The 18,846-nt window shown below is 36.2% G+C and overlaps 1 protein-coding gene across 1 annotated transcript in view; it reads right to left on the reverse strand.

The window, feature by feature from the left end:
* The window catches only part of DNAJC1 (DnaJ heat shock protein family (Hsp40) member C1), a 113,403-nt gene that overhangs the window by 70,612 nt on the left and 23,945 nt on the right, over window positions 1–18,846 (reverse strand). Inside the window, exons 2-3 of the mRNA XM_055806260.1 lie at window positions 2,694–2,795; window positions 1,869–1,915 (exon numbers count right to left, since the gene is read on the reverse strand). Of these exons, the coding sequence (XP_055662235.1) occupies window positions 1,869–1,915; window positions 2,694–2,795 (149 nt within the window). The remainder of the gene's footprint in view (window positions 1–1,868; window positions 1,916–2,693; window positions 2,796–18,846) is intronic.

Below are 18,846 nucleotides of genomic sequence, written 5' to 3' on the forward strand. Positions count from 1 at the left end.
GAGTTGATAAGCCCTGAGAGACTTAGTGCACAGGCATGACAGTAAACTTTGAGCCTCTTCCACTAGGACCATCACCTCACAAAATGCATAGTCAAACACCAACATCTGAAGTAGGAAGGTCCCAAAAAGCAACAACTCTCACCTTTCCTTTGCTGTACAGCTGCAAGAAATCCATGAGTCCTTTACAGTAGAAACAATATTACAGGGTGAGCAACTCCTAGCACACTTACTTAGGACTTGTTTTACGGACATGCTACAACAATGCCTTACAGGATACAGGACAGATCACACTCTACTTACAAGCTCAGCTGACAGTTTATCATTAGACTGTGTAATAAATATGATTGATAAAGGTTTTCTCAAAGCAATGAGACCATATAGCTCTGCTACTCTACGTGTTATTTCTAAACTCTGCATGTTACTACCAGAAAATTATCTGAAGGTAAACACTATTTAAACCTCTACATTTATATTTAATCAACTATAGAAGCAATATCAACCATACGTCCACACTGTGCAAGAAAAATACATTGTCTCTGTACCAAATAAGCTATTGACAATTAAATCAATCTAAGCTTCAACAATCTACTGCTGCTTTAACTTCTCATTTGTAATCACTGTACTGCATTAACAGTATTCTCACAAAGAACTTGGGTAAGTTAGTCACATTTGTAATGTATACAAAGCTTAAAAATACAGGGTTTTTTACAAGCTACTGCATCACAGTTCCATGCAAAAAGCTGCTGTTACAGCTGTAAAGAAATTCCTAGAAGTTCCATGCTGGAACTAAATTCCAGAGAGGCAACATCACAAAGTATATGTAAACAATGTTATAAACAAAAAGGTGGGAAAATTTTGTGGATAGCTCAATTTAAGTGGTCTGAAAGTATTTAACTTAAAAAAAACAAACAAACAAAAAACAACTTTCCTTGAGTAGAACTTCACAATGAAATTCTCTTGTGAGAGGTGAAACAAAAAAAATACAAATTTCCAGAAGTACTTCTATGAGGTAAATTTTCATGACACTTCAAGAGAGGATTATCAAAAAGTAGATAATCTATACTACAAAACCTGGACTCTTGCCAAGACATCTACAAAGCCAAAAACCCTTCAAGAAATGTCTTGTAAAGCCCTGTTTAAAGACTTGTAAGCTGAAAGTTGATTTACTAAAACTCCAACCCAAAAACAAAACTTTCAATGTCCCAGCATTCTGGGACATTAGTTTTCATTATTTTAAATGGTCATCTGCTTAAAAGGAAAAAAAAAATTCAGAGTAAGTCTTCCAGAAAGCAGATTAGCCTCACGTTTTCAGTTCTTAATACTATCCCTCTTCAGGTATTGGTGGACTTGCCCCTGAAGCAGCAGGGACAACTATCATTTATTTAAAAAATTATGCTTTGTATATATTAGAGTTTACAGTATTCTAGATAATACATCAGAAAGAAGCAGCAATGAACTAAGCAACAGAAAACAATGTTAAAGACAACATACACTGGAAATAATCCCTAAATATCATGCAACAAACCTTTTATTGATAGAGATACGGCTGACAGTTGAATCACTGGCCTGTATTTTCAACCACAGCTTTAATAAAACTCAAAGTGATAATTGTTAAGTGCTTAAAAAATTGCTCAATGTAACAACTACCTTTTGAAGTCTTTCAAATACTAGTTTTAAAGAAGAAAAAAGTGTATCACACAGCAATACACACCAGCTTCCCCCACATACAATATTTGATTAACAGCTGCATAGGAATTACAAACTTACATGACAAAAAATTATCTGAAGAGTTACAATTAAGTCAAATAAGACTTCAATATATCACTGGCATGAATACTTTATTTAAGAACCTGTGCAAATTAACTCACCTCTGCCTCCTTTCTTCATCCTTTAAAACCTCATAGATGGCCACCAACTAAAACAAAAACAGAAAAAAACCCGAAGGACTTTAAGATTGAGTTTATAAAGTATCATATTTTACATTTGCCAGCTAATGACCTTTGCTAGTTTTCACTTTCCCCCTACAACACTAAGAAGCAAACTCAAAATGCAAAAGAAAGTGACATATTCATATACAGCGTCAAATATACAAACAAGCAACTCCTACAAAAGACTTTTTCCCCTCTTCGTATCTGTCAAACAGAGTCTTGTCTCAATTACACCTTACAAATAAAAGGTATCATTTGTTTCATCCTAAAGATCTTACTTAATTTAAATAGCCTATATTTAGTCCCCAGAAGTGTATTTTCAACGGTAGAGCTAATTACAATAGACTTGTGGTTTCACTCCGTAAAGATTCAAAAGGTGCAAATTAAAAAACTGAAATAAATTTTAATTAAATTATGCCTATATATGACTTGCATGGGGAACTAATTAGAGGTTTTCCCTACTACTTTTGAAAATACTATTTATAAAGTCTTACATAAAGTGTAAAACACATTTTCCTCCTAAAAAGTATTTTGTTCATATTATTTTTAATATACTGATAAATACTAAATCAGAGTTAATTCAACAAGGTAATTCGGAAAAAAAGGGTACTTGTTTTTAACCTAGATACATCCAGAAAAATATAAGTCAATGTTCAACTGAAGTAATTTCAAAGGTGTACCACTGCACTTACTAAAGTAACATCATCATAAAAAATTCCAATTCTATTTTCCCTGGAAACTTTTATTGCCACACATTGCACTTACTTGCCTAAACTGCGTTTCTGCATTTTCATCTTTATTCTTGTCTGGGTGTAAAATCAGTGAAAGCTTTCGATACGCTTTCCGAATGTCTGCAGATGAAGCATCCTGAAAAAGGAAACCAAAGCAAACTGTCAGAAACTAATTCCCAGAACCTTAAGATGTGAAGACAGCCAGCCATGTGCAGAAACTAAGACAACATAATTTGAGACTTCTAACAACAAAACCATGCAACTAGCCTATCCTAAATAACTGAACAGTCTTTCAGTCCAATTCATCTTTCATTTTACCTTCCTTCCTTACAACGGTATTTGCCAGAACTTCCACACACTTTTTTGCTCAAAAACTAACCCGTGTACCTTCTGCACCATTTAAAAGTTCAAATAAAAACTGAAAATTATTGCACCTGCATATCTTTAAGACAGACATCATTTCAGCAAATTATCATGCTCAATTTCCCAAACTCAGGATTTGCTATGAACTCTTCCCTTATTAATATTTACATGAAATTCACCACTAATAGGACTTCCATTCAACTGCAGCTTCACCATGTCTAAAGGATTGTATTTTTCTAAAGTAGCTTCAAATTGCACTCTTGAAGCTATACTGTAGCACTGACATCAATCTATACCTTAATCATTATAAGAATTGCACACATTTTGGGAGAAAAAATAAAACTCAGAAGTAAAATGCATCAATGATGTACCAATTTAGCTGCACAATGCACAAATTTCTGAATTAATGACTGCTATTTAGTACATGCTATAATGATATCCAGAAATGGAAGATTTCAAGAGTTGTATCATATAGTACATGCGTGTTACACTCACCAAAAGATCCACAAAGCATCACATTTAAACAGAACTATTTGCATTCTGTTACTAACATGTCCAAGGCAACATTTTAGAAATCAACTGTTTATCTGACCGTTTTTATTTCTTGATTTTATATAATCGTTCCCCAGTATATGCTCTCTCACAAAATTATGGTGTCAATAGGGATTAAAAAACACCAAACCCCAGATCCAAAATAGCTGTGAGAGGAACAGAGCAGAAATAAGATAATAATTAATGCAATACTGTAATTAGTCTGTCAGGCTTTTTATTACAAATCATTATTTTCATTTTAAAATTTTCAATTTTATAACATGAGGCTATAATAATACTGTATACAAGTTTGGGACAGGAGTGAATATTAGAGAAAGACTCAAGGAGGAGAAGGGGAAAAGAATAAAACAGGAGGGAATGCAGAAATTGAGAAAATTCTGCTTTAAAAGTATATTTTAAAGAAGCTGGTATTATCCCCTAATGCAAGACCAAAGTTTCCATAGTCTCTTGTCTGCCAAAGGACAGTGCTTTTATTACTCACAGGAAGATTTCTCCTTTAATTTTTAATTTTTCCAACAGCTACTTCTAAGGCATGTGCACACCAAAGCAGAATTCCTCTGATTAAGCACCAGCTTGCTTCCAGTTTGATTACTGCCAGTGAGTTGTTTCATACTGCCATTGTTTTATAGGTTTACTTTTAACTCTTGGTTAAGGGGAAGGAAGAGACAGTGACTAAATATTTATCCTAAGCACAAAGAAACTTTAAATTCTTGAGATGCAGATTTAACAGAATTACATGAAATAATTGTGAAGAGGTAGCACAAATAAATCTTTTAAAAATTAGGGACTAAGAACATGATAACCTCAAGAAATTAGTATGTCTGGAACATGTACTTAGGATAAACCACAGCTTATTCCTTTTCTACCACACATTTAGATGTGCTTGTATTATTTCTGGAACACTCCTAATAAACCATTAAAAATCTGATGAAAGCATATTAAAGAGTTTTCTCACAGTATTCTTCCAATGACTTCAAACAAACAAACCAAAAGAGTGTTTTCAGTTGTATCCAAACAATTTAAACTTTAGTTTTATTTGGGAGCAGCATGATTATTTGTGTAAAAGATCAGGACAAAAGGTAGTTTATCTTAAGTTTCATGCTTAAGCAAAGCAACAGATCTCAAGTCAACTCTGAAAGAATAAAGTTGCTTAAATATTTGTGTTGCTTCACCTTGAGAAGTTGAAACAAAAAAAAAAAAATATAAATTTACAAAAACAGACTGTTTGTCTTAGTTACCAGATATAATTTAGACATTGTTTTGTTTCACCTCATCTACCAACCCAGTCAGCCATTTCAAAAACAATATGGGCTTGTCTTCAAAACAAAATATAATATTTTAACACTACTATAGCACATAAAAATCAGGATATAGTTTTCTGGCCATGTTTTTAGCTAAACCATGGAAGTGATCTTTGTGAACATATCAGCTAATCATAATTAAGCTCCTAAAAGGCTGAAAGGGGGTCAATAATACCACTAAGTAATTAAATATGGGATGTTGCTGTGATTTAATTACAACTGGTCCGTATAAATTTCTAAAGCAACAGTAAGTCTGCCTGCTGATTCTTTACAATACTGTCAAACACAACACAGGAAAACATACGTTCTGAACGTTTTGCTAATTAATGCTACCTATGGGTAATGTTGGGCACCTTCAGGCAAGGTTCTAGATCCTCTACGAGCTGCCCTGAAAAACAAGTGGTTGGTTTTTCAGAAAAAGCTCTCATCACTACAGAAACTCCTAGCAGTATATGACCCTAATTAAGCTACACGGAACAATTATTTTCAAACTAATGAAGAAATACATACCATACTGAAGTCTGCTATTCTGAGACTTTCATTTATAGCTAATTGACTCTTGATGGTCACCTGCAGTAATATTTTCATGAAGGCTGGGCAACAAAACACTGAGTTAAGAGTCAGTGTTTTCTACAGACTAAGATACTATTTTACATATTAGGGTAGAAGTCCCAAGATTAGGGAAAGAAAGCCATGACCACTTTAAGGTTTTGTTTAAAGAAAATGCTCAGAAGACGTGTTGGGTGGCTTCATTTACAGTTCAGAAATCTCAAGTTACATCTAAGGAAGGAAAAATAAAATCTGTATATGCATAAAAGTTAATAGCAGAAGGAGCTGGTAATGTTATAGACAGCTAGTGCATTCAGTGATTCTCCAACAGTGTGCTTCAGGTTGGCAAGTTTTGCCACCAATTAAAGGAAACAAGCCTGTCACACAGTCTCCCTCATGTGGATACAAACATCAAAAGCATCACCTTATTTCTTGCTGTCATTTTCAAGGCAATACTGTCCCACCTTACTTCCCATTTCCACTTAACAGATCTTACAAGTTGAGAACTACTCTCACTGCAACAGCACATGCTTCCACCCACAGCATCTAAGTCCATTTTCATGTAAGTCACTGCCATTCAGGAGGAAAAAAGGCAATACTCCATCACATATATTTTGAAAACACAAAGCATAATATAAACACTTACAATAAAAGATAATGCAAAATGAATGCTTTAAGCTAAAATTAAAACTGCTCAACTGTCAGCCGCGTAGCTGGAAAAAATGTGCCTAGCAGACAAGACCATGGAGGAAAAGGTGTTTTGTGCCGGAATTAGTTCTCAGAAATACCAAACTGCAAGTTGGGTAAACTACAGTTTGGCTTCTTATGCATGCAATTATGCAAGTATTAATGTGGGAAATTTTTAATTGCTAATACTTTATTGAACCAGAAGCATCCATGTGTCTAGTTACGTGACCTCCAGGTAGAAGTTACAGTTTTTCACATTCTCTCTTACACTACAAACAAGTATTTTAGCACACAAAGTTACCATTTGAAGGAATCAACAGTATGTCAAAAATTAAACACATCTCCGAGTAGTCTGTTGGAATTTTTATTTTTTGTCTAAAGAGTGACACACATCAGGTTCCCAGGATGGGGGAGAAGAAACATTCTTCTCACTATTTATGTCATTTACTTTTGGCAGCATGTTCAATTCAGACAATGAAAAACACATTACTAAATTTTATTTTACTTAGCATCATTTTCATATTCTCTAGTATTACCAAGAAAAGTTGTATCGTTCGACTACAAATACATAAGCAGAAACAAAGAAAGGATTTCACAACACAAAAAATATTCTAAAAAGGCATTTGCATTCCATTTCTTTGAAATTAAATTCTTTCTGAAAATGCACACATTCAGATCTGATGTCCTCCTCCATCTATACAAATTCAGACTCCCACCTAGAGAGTTCACTTCCACATTTACAATAAATAGAAAAAACTGACGCACTACAGTACAAGTGTATTATTCCATTGCCTTCCATTCCTAATGCAACTATGATTACTAATGAAGCTAAAAAAAAAGTGCCTCATCGTGGTCCCAAGACAATTCTTGGTGAACACATAGCATATCAGATATTGCCATAGGCAAACAGTGATTAGGTCAAGGGGAAAAAATAATCAATGTCTACATAGTTTTCACTTACCAACATATACAATTCAAAACCTGAATTGTTCCCTTGAGTGCAATGCAGTTATACAACAAGACTTAGTTACTTACAATTTAGCAACTGCTTCTAACACAGTAAATGTGCTCAATTCATCTTGGGTTTTAAATATGCCTGCCGATGTCTTCAAATAGGTGGCATTATCTTTATTAGCAATGGGAAGGCACATGGTCCAGAGGACCAAGTGTACGGACAGAATCACGTTTTATTCACTTGCAGTTTGTCCAATCACTTGTTAATGAGTGAACAGAGAACGACATCAGTACATCTATTTCATTGCATTGCTGCTGAGTAACTGTAGGATTTTCCACAGTAGTGTTACTGAAGCTATACAGCAACCAAAATGACAAATGTACCGAGCACAAACTGCCCGTGTTTCAAAGTGTGAACCTTATACCTGTAAATAACCTCAGTGCAGGCAGGCCTTCATAAAGCCTTTTTCAGCCTTCCCAAACTAAGTCAAACTTACGTAACTCTTGTGTTTGGGTTTGGGTTTTGTTTTGTTTTTTTTTTATTCAAGAGCAGTTCAAATGTATATGGTTTCTTCAACAAAATATTCTGCTCAGAATTTTATTGTGTAAGTCACTACTTTCCTTTTGGTAACCATCAAGTATACAGGTTGAAGAGGAACAGTACAGAAAAAGAAACAAAAAACAAGCTTTGTAAATTCACAATCACTTATTTTTCTTCCATGATTTGAAGCTGCAGGATGTACAGGCTGTCCCACAAAAAATCATAAAAGAAGCTGGGGCAGATAACTGGAAAAAAGCTACAGCTGTCTCTTAAATATTGTGGCAACAGTGTTACCTCGCTGCTTTCATGTGAAGTCCACAGAAAACTTAATATCCCTAAGTGGCAAGAGACCAAATAAATATGACTGTAGGCCAAAAATTAAATCTCCACAGTGCTCATCCTTTCAGCAACACCAAGGAACACAGTGTGACCCCTCTTTAAGTGTCTCATTCTCATATAGGGACAGAACAGCAACCACTATTGCTCCACAACCCTTCCCTTCTCTAGACAATTCTTAGGTCAGAAACTATATTGCTGTGACCCTTCTTCCAACCCCATTCTCACCCCCACTTTCATTCAGCCTAGGCTGACACATACCTCTTCAATCTGCTTGAAGGCCACACTGACTCTGAAAGTTTTACCACCGAAACCGTATAATTCAATGGCTTGCATTCGCACTAGACTTTGTACCTTTCCTTTTTAAAACAAAAGCAAACAAAACACCTTAAAAAACCAAGCAAGACTTCTGAAATAAAAATATTTCCCACCATCAGTATCAATAGCCTTAAATGTCACAACACATCTTCTGTGCACAGTCACAAGCATCCCTGGTTTCCTCAAACAACTTTTCAGAAAGTAGCTTCCCTTTAAAAAAAAAAAAAAAGTAAAAAATAAATCAACCCTGCATGCTGTTTCTACCACACAAAAATTGCTCAGTAGCACTAGGAGGAAAAACAACTGTTACCTAAAGCAGAGATACCCATCTCTAATGTGACTGTTCCTCTAACAGCAGCAACAGCACAAGGCTAGGAAATAAATGAATCTTCATCCATATCAAACTGGATTAAAAAAACCACTCCCATATTTGCTTCACATGCATCCACTGCAACCTGGTCCTAATTTAAGCTCCCATGACCAGATTAGTTCCAAGAAGTACACCTGAGTGTGCCAAGTTTGCACTTGGAAAAATATCTATGAGGGAAACAGTCTTGTAGCAAATTCCAGAGGTGGGAAGGACCTGCTGGCAATCCTGAAGAATATAACTCTAGGAAAGAAAAACAAGTATCTCCCAGAAGACCAAGCATTATCTGTGAACTTTTATAGTTAACAGATAACAGCTGAGTTTTGGTTTAAATTTCTTGCTGCACAACCTTTGTTCAATTCACCCTTTATTTTTATTGAACTTTTTTCTAAGACACTCATCTTTTTCAAGGATGTAAAATGAGTTAAACTAAAATTTGCTGCTTCTCTACAGATGAATACTACAAGCATACCCAGGCAGCAGGAGAGATCTGCTCTGCTGCAAACCGAGCCATGTGTCTCAACATTCCATTGATTTAAACTGAATAACAGCACAGCAGGGAAATATGTAAGAACTAAATATAACACTAAAAAGATGTTTTAATGCTTTTTTATGTTGCTAAGTTTTAAAGCAATTCATGAAATGAAAATGAATACAAACCAGCACAATGTATTCCTGTGAGCTTCTGATAACTGGCACAATCCCTTCATTGGCATGTTTGTTTCCAGGGGAGTGTGTCAAATGAAAGAAGACTCTGTTTTAAGCCTATCGTGCCAAATGAATGAAAATTCTGCTGCCTCATGCTTGAGAAACTGAAAAAGTGTTCTCCTCAGCACATGTGCACAATTGCACAGGCTTAGGTTTTCTTGACCCATTTGAACAGCAGTATTTATATGTAATTTTTTTGGTCTGTTGAAGCTATTTTAGCCTTTTACCTTTTTACTTAGATTTCCAGAAAGTGATTACTTAGGAAAAATAAGATTGCCCAAGAGAACACTGTCATGTATAACTATAACTTTTGCTTTAACATAAGCCTTGTCTCCGAGATGCAGAGAACACTCACCAACTTGCAACATTTTTAGAATTACTCTTCAAATTCAAAATGGAGCAAAGCTATCAAACAACAACTGAGGGCATTATTCAAGCCAATACTGACTAACGTGAAATCTTGCCTACATAGTTTATTTCCATTTAGTTTTTCCATTTTGGTAGTTCAAAAGGAAAGAACGAGTAGGTATCCTTTTTTTTCATGTTTTTCCAGGAGCAATATTACATATTTATTTTGATTCCATTTTATAAAATGCATTTATTGTTTACATATTAGTATGTGTTATATATCCTTATAACATAGATAGCTGTATATATTTACATATACACCTGTGTGTATTCCCTTATAGGCTAAAGAAAGTTGTTTCTAGGGTGTTCTCTTGAAAATCTGCCTATTGCATCAGAGATTTCCAGTCTACAGCTCTCAGATAAAAATATTAACTACAAAATTCCTGATCCTGGAACATATTCACAGGAACTAAATAGGTACAAAGACAGACCACTGCTTTTACAGTCCAGGTTGGCAGGGAAAGCAAAACGTTACGCCTCCTGCAGTGCATTTCTTGCTCAATGCCTTTGCCCCTGCATAGCACAGCTCACTGATTTACAAGAGAAGTGACACTGTACCCAAGGACAGCTGAAAGCAGTCCACAATCGCCACTGTGGAGATAAAATGGTGAAGATTTTGGGGTGTTGGATCTGACAAGTTCCAACCCTTCCTACAAGGTAACGCCCAAAATAAGCTGCTATTGGATTGCTCATATAGTTTTCTTGCTACATTTCAGCTTCAGTATGTTTCTGACTTCTTCCCATAGGGTAAGGGATTAAAGGAAATTAAGAGAATAAGCAAGGACACATCCATACCATGCCTTAACCTTTTCCTCCTCCTCTTGCTTATCCTGTTCTCACTACACTCTTCCACCACAACTGACATTATTGACTTACACGCTCCTACACACCTAGCCTGCCTTTTCAAATACTTGCTTCCCAGACCCCAATTTAAGTGTAATTCTTTTTGAGGTAGATTACTAATGACCACAGATTTAGGTCTTAAAGAAAACCAAAGGCAAAAAATAAATTAATAAATAAATGTTTAAAACAAAAAAAACACCTGCTTGGGCTAGTAACCACTGAATTCCTGTGTCACCTGAACTGTTGCTGTTACTTTTGTGACTGCATCTTTAAGTGACTTTTTGAAAGGTGTTTGTTACCATTCCTTCTGATGTCCAAAAAATGAGGAAAGAGCATACAAGAGAGGATATAGGATGTATGGCTGAAAAGAAAATATTATAAAGCCCTAAAAGAAACCAACAGAGAACAATTCTTTCCAACACAGAAAATTTTCAAAAAATCTACCCATTATCTTATGCATCAACACAACATTTACATGCTGAGTAATTCCCACAGGCATCAACTTTCAGAATAAACATTAACTATTTATTAGCAACTTCCTCAGCTCTATCAGCAGTGAAGGATATCAATTTGTATGCCCATACACCCACACACATCCATCATGTACATTTTCAGACACACAGATGTTAATGTAGAAACACATGTAAACAAGCATGCACTCCCAGCAGTTCTTAATGTTTATACAGTGCTCTAATTAATATTTGTAGTTGTTTCTCAACTCCACAAAGTATTTTAAGAACACTGTTAAATAAAAGCTATTACATAAGCTTGGAATGAATAGACAGCGATCATTTTCTTATCTTAATGTAGTGTTTCTAAAGCACAGCTTTTTTTTAAACAATGACAAAAACATGCAGCTTCTCTTGCAGGTACAAAACAAACTGGAAAGAAAGTCATACCTTTACTAGTTATAGGATCTGTCAAAATTAAACAGGTGTATCAAATGGAATTTTATGAGGTCTGTCCCAAGTCCACTGATACTCAGTATTTTAACAGCAAGTTGAATTACAGAATCACTATTAAACCGGTAGTTACACTAACCTGGGAAAATCTACAAAGATGTTGTCAAAGCAAACTAGAATTTTAAAAGCTCCAGACAAACTGGAGAATTGCTTTAAAAAAAAGACATTTCTAAAGTGAAAGACTAATGGTCAGAATTCATCAACTACAGAAACACAGGACAGAAAAAAGTAGTTAGGCAGAAACGATCAGTGAATCACAAGCTGAGCATGAGTCAGTGACATGCCTTTCTGTGCAGCACAGCCCACCATGACACAAGCAGTACGGCAACGAGCAACTGTGCCATTTCATACAGCAATTTTAAGATCTCAGCAGATCTTAAATCTGCTGCATCCAGTTCAACCAATGTGGTTAAAGAAAGCTATAAGCCTGTTCAAAAGATAAAACAAAAGTCTGAATAATAAGGGATGCAGGGGAAAAATAAATAGTGACTCGTTCAGAGAAACTGAAAGAACAAAAGTGACTTAAGCCTTAAGAAAAGGCAGCTGACACAAGGAAGTAACATCTTCAAACATGTAAAAGGCAGCTGTAAAGAAAAAAGGAATAACTGCCTTGTCTGATCTACCAGAACTATGCAGCAACAGTCAGATAAAAGCACAGGAAAATTCAAGTTAGGTACCAGGAAAATCACCTACAAGCATTGCTAGCATATTACTGGAACGGACTGCTGAAGTCTTCTTTACAAGCAGGTCTTGCATAAATTTATCAGGCATGACTTAGATTTAACCAGTTCTGTCACAGCAGGTTAACTAGTAGGTCACTAACAGTCCTGTGTTTTAGAATTATGTAATCAATTTAATGATTATTCTAAAAATATTCCAAAATTATTTATTGCAATCTGTTTATGCAATTTAAAAGGTCCTGGCTCAAAGTATTCTTGCCACAGTGAAGATAACAGATGCTTATGCTGGAAAAGAAAGAGTCAATGAGATTTTCACAAAACCTAAAAGAGCTTCCAAAGGTGTGGCAAGTATCAAGAGGCAGCAGGAAATACTTCTTTGCTAGGAAATACTTCTTCGCTATGAAGTCCCATGGGGCCCTGCTCCATGACTTGAACCACTAGGCATTAAGCTTTTTTTCCTGTTACAGAGCAGTTACTCTGAACTACTAAGTCACCCTGTAGTAGATGATCACTAGTCATCCACATAATTTGAGTTTAGAATACTTTTTCCATCTATTACCAGCTTTAGCCTTGAAAGATAATACGGAACAGATAGAATGTCAGATGAAAATAAGGACTAAACTGAACAACAAAAGCAAGTAGGAATTTCTACAAATATCATTAAAACTTTTTTTTAAATTAAACTATTCCTTTTAAAATGTTCTGTATTTGGTTTATTATAAATACATACTGAATTCCTGCAACAAAAACACCTAAATGAGGATATTGTAGAGCTGTTGTAGTAAAGCATATCCAGGCACAGCAGTTATAATTCCCTCATTTATTACAGAAAGCAGGAGTACCTCTCTTAAAATCATATCTATATTTATTATAGGTTTACAATAAATGTATGTATTTAATATATTTTATATTTGCTTCCATTCTTCTTTTCCTATTGTTTACCTAGCTTCTGTACCATCCCACAACATTTCTGAAGGACTCCTTTTGTAGAAGTAATGTTATTTTTCATAGTTTAAGGACACTTAAAAATAGCCCTGTGCACTGAACTTGAGCTTTGAGATCTAGGTATATCAGACTTTGCTGTCTTTCATTTGCTTGTTTGTCTTTCCAGAGGCTGGAAGAAGACATGAAGCATTTACCGAGATCAAGAAGTTTTTCATCTCACTGCTGTAAAATCCACATTGTTCAGTTAGGATAAAGCCTAATACCTTTCTCCAGAAAATAACCATAGTTAAACAAAAGGCATAACAACAAAAAAAAAAAGAAAAAAAAAAAAAAAAAACCCAAACAAACAAAAAAAAAAGGTCTCATTGAGGCGGTTACATTTTCTATGAAAATCATTACAAGAACATTACTCTCCTCCTCCCTCAAGGAGGAAATGTTCCACCCTTTATTTCTGGCATACAGAACAGAAAATGTCTACAAATCTTCAGATCTTAAAAAAACAAGTGTAAGTAAGCAGGGGGGGGGCGCTTTGGTGGTGGTTTTTTTTGAGCTTCAAACCTGACTGATCAGAAGTGGCAAAATGCTGCATATTTTTAACCAAAGATGCTTAATTATAGACCGTGTTAGGGTAACTTTGAGATTATATAGCACAATAATACCTCTGAAAGCCCTAAAATACATTTACAAATCTGTATTAATTTATTCAAAATATATTTCTATGAGTGTTTTTTCAAATGCATTTCTTTAAATAGCTAAGTTTATAAAGAACTACCAGCAACATTTGTCAAATTCTTTCCTTTTATATTTAGAACACTTTCTACTGAACTAGTTAGGATTTAGCGCTACCCATCATGTAGGAGAGTCGCATAATGATCCCTTTATACTCATTAACTACCATTTTAATGAGCTATTACTACCTCGGGACTCAGAAGACCTCAGGGAGGTTGTAACATGCCACTACCTATATAGTAATTCACTGCTGAGTTAGTACATAGCCTCCTTGAAAGGATATAGGAATGCCCTCCATCACTCTGTAGCACAGATGCCAGCATCAGCAAAATTTCTGTAAGACACGTCTTAGCCTAAAACTTAAACATCTCAGTTAAAACTCCAATAAGCTTAACAGATTACCTATTACTACAGCCCACCACTTTGCTAAAAGTTACCACACTCCTAAAAAAGTAAGCTGAAAGCGCAAGCATTGCCTGACCACATCAACTCACAGACTGATGGCATAAAACATGGCACATCTGATAAAGGGCCAGAGCAGAAGGCAGGGATCACTAACATCCCAAAAGACTATTTGCAAAACCTGCCAATCTGCATGAGCCACAAATTCGGCAGCCGATGTTCAGAGATACCTGCATAAAGAAATGAAGTTTAGCATTAGGAACCATCAACTAAAGTTCACACTGAAAAATTAATTTATAAGCAACTGAAAGCTAAATAAAATTAAATTTTAGAAATTGTGCCCATATTAAGAAAGCCACATATATGCAATGGCTTGTGATGGAACTGACTTGAAGACCACCCTTCCCATTCACTACAGTTTTGTATGGAAACATCACTACAAATGCTTAACTGACATTGTTTGTCCATGAGAATGAGTCCCATAATCCTTAAGGAAGACAATAACCTCTCAAGATTTATGGCAGCTGTGGACAGATACTTTTACACACAGTGGCATGCTGTTCCCTGAACTGCCCTCTACATTTTTCAAATCAAATTGTTTGAACTGGACCACGCAGGCCCAAGTGAGAGGGAGAAAGACCACTTCCCTGCTTTTCATAAAGCCATTCCCTGCAAGCAGTTACTGCTCTTCTCATTCACTACTGCCTTGAAGGCATTGTCTGCATCAGGAAAGGAGGGTACCGATTCATACTGATCTATCAACTGTCTCCCTGTTGGCCTGCAAGAGCCAGAAGAAGAGCAGAAGACAGACTACCCAAATTGGGAGATCCTTCTATGAAAGCAGCCTAGGGAACAGCTGGTAGAGGCCGCTTGTGCCAAGCTTCTGCTCTCAACATCCACAGCAAGGCTGCAGCTGAACCCGATGCTCTGAAAACCCAGACAAGTCTAGAAGAGACAGAAGGCAGGAAGAAAAGCTGAGAAGATGAGTGTGAAGTAAACACTTCTCCCTATCTTTAAGCATCCTTCAGTTAGGTGAGTGCAACACCCAACAACATCCTCACTACAAAAGATGGTGGGTATCAAGCACATGTATGTATGTGCCTGTTGACTTATTTTTATGTCTGTATAAGAAGAGAAGCAAAAACCAAGCCTTTTTTGCTGGGAAGCTAAATAGCCTGTCACCATCAGAAGGCTGAGATAGGCAAAATAATAGTTCTTACCCAATATTCCCTCTGAAGTCACAGGTGAAATAGATCGGGGAAAGGCTCCCTGCTCCTGAGAGAAAACTAACTAAAGGGGCAATCAGTTTTTCAGCCACTGATACTAGAAGGCAGCAGTTGTATGGAGCATATTTACCTCCCAACATCTCTCATCCACCCACAGAGACTTATTCTCAAGTCATAACATCAGAGTTGGAACTGGACAACTGAAAAGAGATCTCTTGCTTTCTCCATCCCTTTTTCATTTCCCCACCATCACAAGCATAAGTAACAAATAAAAGGAGTTTTCTTTGACACCTGTATTTTAAAAGGGCAGCTCCTCAGCCTGGAAGCAGTACAGAAAGCAATAGCCAACTGCAGGAACTACAAAACTGTGCAAACAGAGCTGGTAGCAAGACAAACACTGCAAAAGGAAAAAGGTCCAAAATAAAAGGTGAGAAGTATGCCTTTTTCTATGCCTGTAAAAAAGAAGAATCAGCAGCTGAGTGAGCAGTAATAAAATCTTGGCACAGGTTATACATCCCATTAGCTATGGTACCAGAAATCTGTTTTAGCCAACTGACTGCAGAAGACAGTGGCTATTACAAATTCATTTACTTGCCTCTCAACATGGGATTACAGGATTATCAGCATCAAAGATAATAGTGAAAGTCAGAAGATAAAACTGTGGTCCTACTGCCTCAAGTAGAAACACTGACAATGTAGGATATTTCAAATGCAAAAGCTACATGAAAAGTTTTGTGATCACAGGGCTTAAATGAAGCACAGATAAATCCTAATATGGGTTCTCCCCCAAGATTACAAGTTATAAAGTCAAGACTAAAAGAAAGATCAACTGACAAGCAAGAATGTATCTAGTAGGTAACTTTTGACATAGGTGAAGAGGAAAAGACTGGAACTGCAAGTCCACAAGCTACTACATGGAAAAAAGCATTCTGTTACTGACAGATAATAATAGGCCAAAGCCACATTTCCCTCTGTTCCATAACCCCAGCCATGAAATCAAATCCAAGAAATGAAAGAGTATTCCATCAGATGCAGTTTCTTCCTCTCATAGCTTGTCTTTTTTGGAAGAGAAAAAAGACCCAAACACAAGAACAGTGGTGGAAGAAATAATGCAAAACTGTTTTGAGGGGGGACAGGGGGGACACCAGTCACAGTAAGTACCACTGGACAAGATAAAAGAAATACATACTGCAGGGTGAAGAAACTGAGGAAGCAAGAAGCAAGGCAGAAGGGGACTAAAATTAGTCTATTTCCTCATCTAACTCCCCTCTTCCAATTAGCCCCACACAAACCCTGAGCCAACTTTAGGCAGATGCCAGCACTGGAAGCTGTATACCCTGTGGCAATGTCGACAAAGAGCACACTGTTGGCAAACAGACCAAAAGCAGAAAATTTTTGAGTCAAGCTCTATTTTTGTTCTTTGAATTGAGAGAGGATGGTACTTTTTTTTTTTTTTTTACAGTGTCAAGAAAAGCTATTGTTAAAAAATAATTAGATTGTCAAAATAGAAGATTGGAGTTTAATTAAATCTAAAATATAAGCTTACAGTTTAAAAATCAAGGGATAACAGAAATATGATAAAGCTAATACATGCTACAGACAATAATAAGTATTCTAAACAGGTAAAGGAGATTTGGAAAGAGCCCGGTGGTTCTCTGAAAAGGAACTACAATCTGTCGTCGTTACTCCTGCCACTCTGTCTTTATGCAACATACAGAAGATGACTGCTTACCCAGTGAGCAGCTATTCAGTATTTTTCTCCACACTCATGTGTGGCCTCATCTGCTCTCAGCTGCATGCTGTTCAAACACGTTTGGAAGCGGTGGTTATTTGTTTTTAAGCCCATCACAATGGCATCAGAGTTCATCAATAATATTATTCACCATTGTAATATCTTAAGAGACAAGCGTGTATTACTTTCCTTTCTTTATAGATTGCAAAATGAGGCACAGATTAAGGTAAAATCTTTAGTAATCTCAGGTGCTAATTTTATCTCAGACACGATTTTTCCAAGTGCTCAGTATCAAACAACATTCCATACATTCAGGGCACAGACTTTAATCGACTTCAGCTGCAGCTGCAAACCCTCAGCATTTCTGCATATAAGCCCCTAGTATCTCAAATTATGCAACCAGAATTGCAGAGCACTCAAATCAATTAGTCACCACTTGGGAAAAGTTTCATTTAAACGACTTGCCTAGCATCACATAGGAATTCTGTGGCAGAGGGAGGAACAGAATCCAATCCTCAAGGGCACTTTTCATCTGACTAGCTTACCCATGAAACCATTTTTTTTCCATGCAATCTTCTCCCCCACTCTCTACATACCCTGAACATCTACAGGTTAAACAGTTTTTACAGACAACAGTCTCTTTCAATACATAAGCCTGAAGCTGCACTGGGGCCAGATCTCTCCCTGAGCCTGAATAAGTAAAGACCCTGTAGAATATCATGTAGTGAATTAAAAATCATCACAATGAACAAGCACAAAGAAACCAAATTAAGATTTGAGACATTCTGAAAACTGACATTCCCTGATTTTACAGTATGCAGTCCTGGAAATTTGTTACTAGTCTTTAGAAGCAGTATTAAGGTACATGGCTGTTGTACAAAAAGAGAAAGACGTAAATTCAAAAAGGAAAAAAAAATATTTGCATAAGCAATGCAGACTTGCTTTATAATACCAACTCATAAGCAGTGCTTTTTGCCGCCCCTTCAAATAAACCTCAGCTCTCTGAAGAATCATTTTTCTTCTAACAGGCTCTGCTAAATTGCAGAACAATCTGGCTAGTTATCAACTTGCCCATTTCAAATTACAAATCTTAACATAAATATAACAAAATGGATTATTCCTTAAAACAATAAAGAAGTGTAACATTTCTGAGAGATAGGCAGTAGTAGACTGGTATCTGCACAGAACCGAAAACCAACATATACTATGTCATTTTAGAAAAGCCAGGATAAATCAGTAAACCAAGCGCATCAATTAGGAAGGGGCAGGAGACTGCATGTATTAGAAGCAGATGAGCCCAGGTCTAGTCAGACAGTTCTGAAACACAGTGTCCAGGCAATTGATGATTCTGTTACAGGATAGTGTACTTTTTGTCTCAAAAGACCCAGAAGTATTTACCAAGCACTTTCTGCAAGGCATACGTTTTTTTATCACCTAAGACAAAGCACAAGACCTTGCAAAATCTCCCAAGTATAATGAAAGTAATGAGCTTCTAAAAACAACGGCAGCCACATGAGAAACTGGCTAAGGGGTTTAATTACCAATTCTGTTATAGTACAACGAAGTTCTTCCTTAATAATTCAG

The sequence above is a fragment of the Falco peregrinus genome, chromosome 5 (assembly GCF_023634155.1).
Source record: "Falco peregrinus isolate bFalPer1 chromosome 5, bFalPer1.pri, whole genome shotgun sequence".
Lineage (NCBI taxonomy): Eukaryota > Metazoa > Chordata > Aves > Falconiformes > Falconidae > Falco > Falco peregrinus.